The 8,666-nt window shown below is 44.1% G+C and overlaps 2 protein-coding genes across 8 annotated transcripts in view; one reads left to right on the top strand and one right to left on the bottom strand.

Annotated features, from left to right (window-relative positions):
• Window positions 1-727: 727 nt before the first annotated feature.
• Window positions 728-2,852, bottom strand: NHP2 (NHP2 ribonucleoprotein). Its single transcript, XM_083422233.1, has 4 exons — window positions 2,618-2,852; window positions 2,434-2,503; window positions 1,368-1,473; window positions 728-1,119 (listed from the first exon to the last, which is right to left on the bottom strand). The coding sequence occupies exons 1-4, from the start codon at window positions 2,772-2,774 to the stop codon at window positions 994-996; spliced, it is 459 nt and encodes a 152-aa protein (XP_083278359.1). The 5' UTR covers window positions 2,775-2,852; the 3' UTR covers window positions 728-993.
• A 63-nt stretch (window positions 2,853-2,915) lies between these two features.
• BRD8 (bromodomain containing 8) overlaps window positions 2,916-8,666 on the top strand; it is a 30,263-nt gene continuing 24,512 nt past the window's right edge. For 2 of the 7 annotated variants that reach the window (XM_083422178.1, XM_083422175.1), the window contains exons 1-7: window positions 2,920-3,036; window positions 3,742-3,838; window positions 5,970-6,039; window positions 6,330-6,379; window positions 7,359-7,481; window positions 7,588-7,668; window positions 8,104-8,168. In XM_083422178.1, the coding sequence (XP_083278304.1) occupies window positions 3,018-3,036; window positions 3,742-3,838; window positions 5,970-6,039; window positions 6,330-6,379; window positions 7,359-7,481; window positions 7,588-7,668; window positions 8,104-8,168 (505 nt within the window). In that variant the 5' untranslated portion in view covers window positions 2,920-3,017. Of the gene's footprint in view, window positions 3,037-3,741; window positions 3,839-5,969; window positions 6,040-6,329; window positions 6,380-7,358; window positions 7,482-7,587; window positions 7,669-8,103; window positions 8,169-8,666 lie in introns of all 7 variants that reach the window. The other 5 variants (XM_083422176.1, XM_083422180.1, XM_083422179.1 and 2 more) reach the window with 5 other exon arrangements.

Below are 8,666 nucleotides of genomic sequence, written 5' to 3'. Positions count from 1 at the left end.
GGGGAGAACAAGGGGAAAAAAATTCTCCCTCTCTGCTCAGCGCCCCTTCAGCGAAGCGGCAGGAGAAACGGAGCCCCTTCCATTTCTCCTCCCTCTCTGCTGAAGCCAGGAGAATCTTGCTCTCAGCTTCAGCAAAAGGAACCCAACGCCTTTGGAGCGCAGCACGAGTTCCCTCTGCGCTTTGGAGGCTTCGCGTTGCTATTGCTGAAGCCAAGGAGCCTGCATTCACTCCATAGGACGCACACATATTTCCCCTTAATTTTTGGAGGGGGGAAAAGTGCATCCTATAGAGCAGAAAATACGGTAAATATATATCCCACCTTTCCTCTAAAGCGCTCGAGGTGGCATACATGGCTTTCCCTCCCCATAAACACAACCACCTTATGAGGTAAATTAGCCTGATGGCAGTGACTACTAGTCCAAGGTCACTCAGTGAACTTCATGGCAAGTGGGGATTTGAACTCTGAACTCCCAGGCCAGCCCTCACACTGAAATAAATGGGACGGACACTGCTGAAGGGAGAAAACAACACCCACTGCCACCACCTGCCCTGCCAAAACAGGGATATTGCAGTTTCTCTACCATGTGTGGATTGAGCAGCTTACACATTAAATTTAAAAATCATTTATCAAGTGGAAGAATGTAAAAGTTGGTGAACACTTCACCTTGGCAAGGATAAGTTGTGGTATGTAGGCGTAAATAGTGTTGTAATAGACACTACACAACATTACAAATGTTTTAATTAGTTTAATCTCTCCGCCTTCCCCCCCACCCAAGCTTCACAAACTTCCCTTGCTGCAAGACAAGTCAATAACTTCTTTCTAAATCAGTTGCTTAATATCTGGCACTTGAAGCGGGTATGAGCCACAGGGCTGGTGACAGTGCCAACTGCAGTATTCTCTTCATTGAACGACTCCTCTAAAATCAGGGTCAAGCTACTACCCAGGCAAGTGCCTGTTTGTCAGTCTTAGTAGCATCTCTTACTGATGTTCTTCACAAAGGGAGGGGAAGAGCCTCCACCTCTTCCATACACTCATCATAGGCTTCCTGATATTCCTCATGGGGCTTGATCATGATAACACACGTTGGTCGCTTTGAACCTGCAGCTGCTCCCAAGTCCTGAAAGAAAAAAATAGGAAAGCAGCATTCAGTTTCCTAATTCACATACAAGTTTACCTTTTTTACTTTAAGCAGCAAACGGACCATGTACCAATTCACATGGAGAAATTATATAAATGCCAACTGCGTGAAACTGCTCTTCTAGAATAACCAAGATTTCTGTTCCTTATCAGGATGCAGGTCTATGGTGAAGAATAAAAATTCTACAAGAATTGGAAGCCGCCTTCTACTTCCCCACCCTACATTACCGTTTTGGAAGGGATGTAGACATATGGAAGGCTCCTGTCTTCACACATGATGGGAATGTGGCAATAGACATCAATAGGAAGTGTGTCTCCTGCAAGAACTGTGATCCTAAGAGAGACAGACAATGCAGCATCAGCAACAAAAATAAGACCAGAGCAATGCAAGTAGAGAAGACAACAAACACATTAAAACAGATATATTATGAATCTTTCCAAATATTTGATATTGTAATACAGGTATAATCCTGTGTATACGTATCAAATTGTGCTTCATCTCTGCAGTCATCATTTGCACAAATAAGAGATTTCAAGCATGCATGTACACACATAAGGGAGCAGGTGAAATAGCTCACTGAGGCAAGTAGGTCCATGCAAGGCAAAAAACTTACTATGCAGAGCCAACTGAAAACAAGGCCTGATGAAAAGGATTAAAATCTGTTTTTGCTGGGCAAAGTATACTCATTTGCATGCAAGACACCCTTACTCATTCTCACACACAACCAGATTGTTTCTCTGGTGATGATGCCTTCAAGGATGAAGGCCTTCAAATGTTACAAATCTGATAATCCCTGAAAATTAGCTATGCTAGCTGTGACTAAGAGGACACAGCCTTCGCCAATCAGGTGCCCTTCAGGTGTTGTGGACCACAACTCCCATCAGCTGTGCTGGCTGGGGCCCTGAGCTGTAGCCAAAATATCTGGAAGGCACCAGTTTGGCAATGACTGCACTAAAAGCAGAGTCCCTTCAGTCCCTTGCACCAACAGAATCACAGAATTATAAACTAGTTGAGGATTATTTGAAAGCTTGCAACCCGGAACGTCTCAGAAAATGTCATCTACTGATTCCAAAGCTTTGTGTGTGTGCGTGTCTAAACAACACATAACTGCGTTTCTATATCTCTCTCCGATAGATAGATAGACAGACAGAGGATTTCCTAACACGGCGAGAGTAGGGACCAGACCTGGCGAACCAGACTGGCTCCGAATTCAAGACCTGAACTGCTAGCGTCAGGCAGCGGCATGGAGAGGGAAAGGCGGCACATCGCGTCGCAACGGCGCGCAGTTCTTACCCCTTCTCGCCTTTGTTGATGAATTTCTGGACCTCTTTCACCCCACGCCGGATCTGCTTCTGCTTCGATGCTGCAAGTCAAACGGGAGAGTTTCCAGCAAGGGTTGGTGGACGGAGCCCTCACCCACCGCCCACGAAAGCCGGACTGCCCTCCTTCCCCTCCCCTCCCCCTCCTGCACGCGCACCTTTCTTGATGCACTTGTACAGCTTGCGCGTCAACTTGCGGGAGGCCAGAGGCCGCGCGATGGCGTTCACGTTCTCCACCAGCTCGTGGTACGACTTCTCCGGGGTCGCCTCGGGCTCCGGCTCTTCCCTCGACTCCTGGTGCTTGGCTTTGCCCATCTTTGCCGCCGAAAGAACACAGACCCACGTGCGGCCACTTCCGCTCCTGACCCTCCCAGAGCAAGGAACTCTGGGAAGGCAACCATAGAGCTCAAGGGGAGGGAAAGACCTTGTTTCCGGTCACCCGGCCGGCTCTGCCATCATCCAATAGAAAAGCGACTTTTAGGAAAAAGTGCCGCCCTCTCCTTCCTCTTCGGAGCAGGTTTCCCAGCAAGCATCGCGCTTGTTGGTGTCTTCGGGAAGATGGCGGCGGGGACGGGTAGTGAGTGGGGGTCTTTCTTTGGGGAAGGAGGGGCTGGCGCGGAGAGGGGAGCTAGGGTTGGCCCCGCCATAAAAAAAAAAAACTAGAGAAGGATGCCTGTTTCTTGGTTGAGCGAAGCTTCGTTTGTTGTGCCAGGTGTCAGGCAACTTTTATCATGACTTTAAGAAGGGCTGGTTGGGAGGTGGCTTGTCTAAAAGGCCTCCGATGACAGGTCAGTTTTCTCTTTAGCTGAGGTACCCAGGAATAACAGCATAAGGTAAAGGTAAAGGGACCCCTGACCATTAGGTCCAGTCGTGGCCGACTCTGGGTAGTAAAAAGCCTTATGCTTAGCCAGACAAACGACTTATTTGTTCATACTGACTAGCAGTGACTTTCTAGGGCTTCAGACAGGAATCTTCCCTACCACTAAATGAAGGCACCTCTTCAGGGTTTCAGATGGAAATGTTTCCTGAGGTTAACAGGAAATTAGCCCTGTGACTTTTTGCATGCAACATATATTCTCTGACACTGAGTTGTTACCAGTAGACTTTCATTGAATTGACTTTTAGTGTGGCTTTTGGGGCGTGGGGCATGGAGGGTGTAGGGGCTTGAAAACCAAACTTTTAAAAGCAGCACGGATTGAGATAGATTTAATTTAGTTTGAGGGTTCTTTTTAACTATGTGGGCATGTTGCAACACCGTAATGTTTATCTTTTTCCACATCAGAGCACAAGTTGCTGAGTGCTGGGCCTACAGAGCCATGGTCTATCCGGGAAAAACTTTGCTTGGCTTCTTCGGTCATGCGGAGTGGAGACCAAAACTGGTAAGAAACTGGAACATAGTTTAATAATAATAATAATAATAATAATTAATAATTAATTTATTTGTACCCCGCCCATCTGGCTGGGTTTCCCCAGCTACTCTGGGCGGCTTCCAACAAAGATTAAAAATACATTAAAATGTCACACATTAAAAACTTCCCTGAACAGGGCTGCCTTCAGATGTCTTCTGAATGTCAGGTAGTTGTCAGGTAGATCTCTTTGACATCTGATGGGAGGGCTTTGCTTCTCGCAATGAGGGAACCAGAAGGCCCTCGGCACTGGACCTCAGCATCCGGGCAGAACAATGGGGGTGGAGACACTCCTTCAGGTATACTGGGCCGAGGCCATTTAGGGCTTTAAATGCATATTTGAATGCATATTGTTTAACTGTATTACATATTTCATAAAGAACCCTCAATTGATTTGTGGTGGCTCTTATTCCAAACACAAGAAGTAATTGAATGCCCTTTGTGATCCTAACTTTGCATGTGTTGGAAAAATTGTTAAAAACAGAATTGTAGGATCGCAAGACTAGGAAGCATACCAAAAACCTACTGAGAAGGGATTTTCTAAACATTAGCAATGAGCTTGAACATATAACCCAGCTACATATTACGTAGTCAACTATGCTAATAATGTCAGATAATTTCAAAATATAATTCTAAATATATAATCAACAATATACGTTGGTGAAAAAAGGGGAGAAATGGTTTAGGAAATGGGCTTTAATAGAAAATTGAGCAGGTATCTACATCTGCACTGTGTCGTTATTCATATGTAGTAGTAGTTCAGATGATTGTTAATACCAAATAGTAATACTGACAACTGGATAATTTGGGCTTCCAATGAAAAACTGATTTAGAAGGATGAAGAGGTTCAAGATGGGGGAAGCTGTTCTTGGGGACTATGTGAATATCTCTAAGGGTCTCAGAGCTGAACTGCAGGTAGTTTTCTGGCAAGCTGTTAATAGTTCAGGAGGCTTTCACGTTTCTGCTTGCCAGTGTTCTGTTATCCTCTTGCAAGTGTATTTAGCATCATCCTTCCAGTCATGGAACTGTAAGTACAAAACCTACAAGGCAGGGTGGTGGTGGTATCTTAGCTGCACATCAGCAAAATCAACCACTCTTTCTAGCTCCAAATATGGGCTACAGGTGGTTAGACTTGTAGAAGTCAGTTGGCCCATAACCTGTTATATTGGGCCCACCATCTGAGCAGAGTATGCACAGCTCCAGCAGAGTCGTCCAGCAGAACTTCAAAGTCCTCTTCCAGTAGTCAGTATTTTCCAGAGTTCCCTGTTAAGAAAACTCCTTTCTCACACAGTTCAGTTCAAAGTATAAAGTGTTTATTGTCTCACAGCACAAGACAAGCATAGGCACATTACTTACGTAAACTTTAAGAGATGCTGCTACATCATGAACTTATTAACTACAAAGCAGTTCTCTGATCTTAGAGATAAACCTAGTAATGATCCAAGTTTGCAGACAGATCCACTAGCACTTTACCATGCTATCTCACCATGCTATACTTTACCATACAGCATGTAACATCCACCAAGATGATAAAAGCTCACACTCATGCAAATGCTGCTGAATCCAGCCTTGGCTTTATAACTACCACTGCACATACACACATTCCTAGAGAAAGGGGAGGGGATAAAATGTGCTATGGGCCTTTGACCTTTGACTGTTTCTAACCACCCACCTGCTGCTGGGTTTTTCTTTAAACAAAATCCAAATGTGGGAGATGGGTTTATCAAAACATGGCCCAAGCACTTGGTGCAATTTCACCCATTTTTTTCTAAGTTACACTAACACAGAAGAGCATAGGAGATTTGGCGGGTGTGTGTGGAATAGACCTGTTTTTTTCTGAAAAGAAGTGGGGAATGAAGGAAAGTTTCCCCCAATTTTTGTGGACCTTCACATAGGCACTCTAACTACCACAATGTGGGGGAGGAGGGTTACTTAAAATGAGCTCTAGTTATGGGGCACAATGTAACATAGTCATTTTCAGAAAGTATTGCATTATCTGTGGGTCAAAGTTTCCCCAGTCCAATCAACTGGTGACCAAACCTTCCCCACTATATTTTGCCCAGCAAAGGAGGGAAGATCTTGAAACTTTCTTCTTTTTCTCTAGGGTGTCTGTCAGCAGAGCCATCAAACCCTTTGCAGAGCCAGGCCGCCCACCTGATTGGTTTTCCCAAAAGGTAGGGTGCTTAAATTTCACATCATAATAGGCTTTCATTTCACCTATGGGGAATACCTGTTCAGGGGACTCCCTGTAAGGATCTATTGCATGTTAAATGTGTAAAACATGCTTAAAATCGTTTCCCAGGAAAGTACACTTCCTAGCCCACATATCTGGAAACAGCTTTAATATGTGGAATGTGTGTTATATAAACTACCCCAAGTTTTTGTCTCAACTCAGATTCTTAGTGCTGTCTGTTGTGATTTATCTTCTGAAATCTGTATGCACTTTTATTATCTTTTTTTTTAGCATTGTGCATCACAATATTCTGAGCTTCTGGAGACCACAGAGACCCCAAAGTGAGTTCAAAGGCCAAACCACCTCTTTGAGTGGGGTGGGACAGGGCAGGACTTCACATTGCAAGGAAGATACTGTGTAATAGTAAACTACTGCGTTATAGACTATTAGAGAACTGAAGAGGAATGACAAGTTTGAACACAGCATACGAAAGTACCTGAAACGCTGCTTCCTGACCATCTTTCTTTTTAAGTCTGGCTCCCAGAAATTATAGTAACTTGCATACTTTACCCTAAGCTAAATTATTTGGTTACAAAGAAAGATAATGCACTGGCAGAACAATCCAAACCCTGGCTGGGCAGTCACAAAACATGAAAGAAGGGCACAGCCACAGTCTCATCTAGCTCCATCCAGACCCATAGCTCATGCTGGCCAGGTGGGGGGTAGACAGAATGCTGCCGGAGCAATCAGGCCCATTGCCATCAAATGACAGCAATGAGGCCAGCTTGGAATCAAGTGGATTCTGGATTAGCTCAGGCTCTTCTGACCACCTCCAGAATGCTGCGTTCTGGTTTGGGGAGTACTGTAGATGTGTTTCTCATATTTTTGTAACCTGTGCTTTACTTGGGGGTCAGTTCGACATCATTCCCTGGGAAAGAGCAGTAGGATGTTTAAATCTGCAAAAGTCACTCAGCTTTAGAAGCCAAACACTTTTTCATATATGTTATTGTGTCTTGTGACTGAATCATTTGTTCTGTTTTATTTATGTTTCAGTCCCTATAAATGGTACAATGTACAATGTTTGGGAAGGTAGGCTTCTTGCAATTTCCCATACAAATTTCCAAAGTGGCTGGCTGATACTTAGGCTGTAGTGATCTTTTTAAGATTGCATTTCCACTGAGTTGCAGAATAGCAAAAATGGGAAAGAGATAATTGGAACAAGGAAGAATAAGGTGGGATATGTGAGGGCAAAAGGTGCTGTGTATGGGAAGATTGAAAGCCATTACTGGTTGCTACATTGTTTTTTCCTTTTTTGTGTAGAAGAAAGCGTGGTGAGAAGGGAGAAGTGGTAGAAACTGTGGAAGATGTAATTGTGAGAAAACTGACAGCAGAACGGGTTGAGGAGTTAAAGAAGATGATTAAGGAGACACAGGAAAAGTACAGGTACTTATCAGATTTTTGGGAGTCTGGAGCTCTTGAAAACCCTGGTTGCTTTAGGGCATGTGAATAATGATAACGTGGATCAAACCTATCTGTGTTGTCTCTACAGGCAGCTGAAGAGGGATGCAGAACTGATCCAGGCAGGGCACATGGACCATAGGCTGGAGGAACTGTGCAATGACATTGTGGTGTGGGTTATCTTATTATTTCCCTGCTACAGCTTTTCTTTCTTTCTGGGACTTCATATCTGAGCCCTCAGATTTAGTTCTTAGCATTGCAACGAAATGATTGAACTTGACGCCTCTTGGTTTTATGGCATCATTATCCCATGTGGTGCAATTGCCCAAGCTTTGTAGCATTTGCTCACTTTCTCTCGCTCATCCCATGGCTTGCAAGGCCTTGTGGCTTTTGAAGTAGAGCTTTGAGGGCATTCTTGGGAAATGGTCCTGATATCTGGCCTGACATTTTTAAGGTCTTGGCTGAAAAGCCTGCCTCAGGGCTTAATTGTGAGCAGTTACTTATTATATTAGGGACTGTGGGATATCTGTCTAACACATCCATGGGAAGCACCTCCGTTTTGCACCCAATAGCCTAGTGTAACATTGAACTTGGTTATTTTTTTCAGGAAGAAAAGAATGGAAGAGGAGGAAGCAGAAGTGAAGAGAAAGGCTACAGATGCTGCTTATCAAGGTTAGTTGGAAGCCAGTTTTTGATCCCATAGAACCAAACTCCTGGAGGTGAACATGTTTAGTGGTGCAACTGAGCTGAGACAAAGAAAGAGGTCTTACAGGTAGATGGATGGGGTCAGCCTGATTTCCTCAGTCTTTCATTTGTGAAGTGGAAGACAGTCTATGATTTTCAGAAGCCTCTCCCTTCTTCAAAGACTGTCCTCAGTATTAGATGCCAGGTTTTGGTTCAAGAATCCTAAGGGAAGGCAAAATGCCAGAGGGATTCTTCTAAGAGAAAAAGATGAAGTAAGAAAGCTTCCTGGATTAGTGATGAATAAGCCACTGAGGAAGAATTTGCTACCAGTTGCGTATTCTGATTCTTTATGCTGGGAGAAACGGCAGGAATTCATTAGCACCAAGAATGTTTGTGATGGTGTTTTGGGGATCATTTCATCTTGTGCTGAGGTTTCTTATCTATCAAGGTGATTCTTTGAACTTCTTGACTGAATTTTCGGCATTT

Source organism: Podarcis tiliguerta (genome assembly GCF_965153285.1).
Source record: "Podarcis tiliguerta genome assembly, chromosome: 2".
Taxonomy (NCBI): Eukaryota; Metazoa; Chordata; class Lepidosauria; order Squamata; family Lacertidae; genus Podarcis; species Podarcis tiliguerta.
The sequence above is the reverse complement of the archived record's forward strand: the minus strand, read 5'-3'. Positions and strand labels throughout refer to the sequence as shown.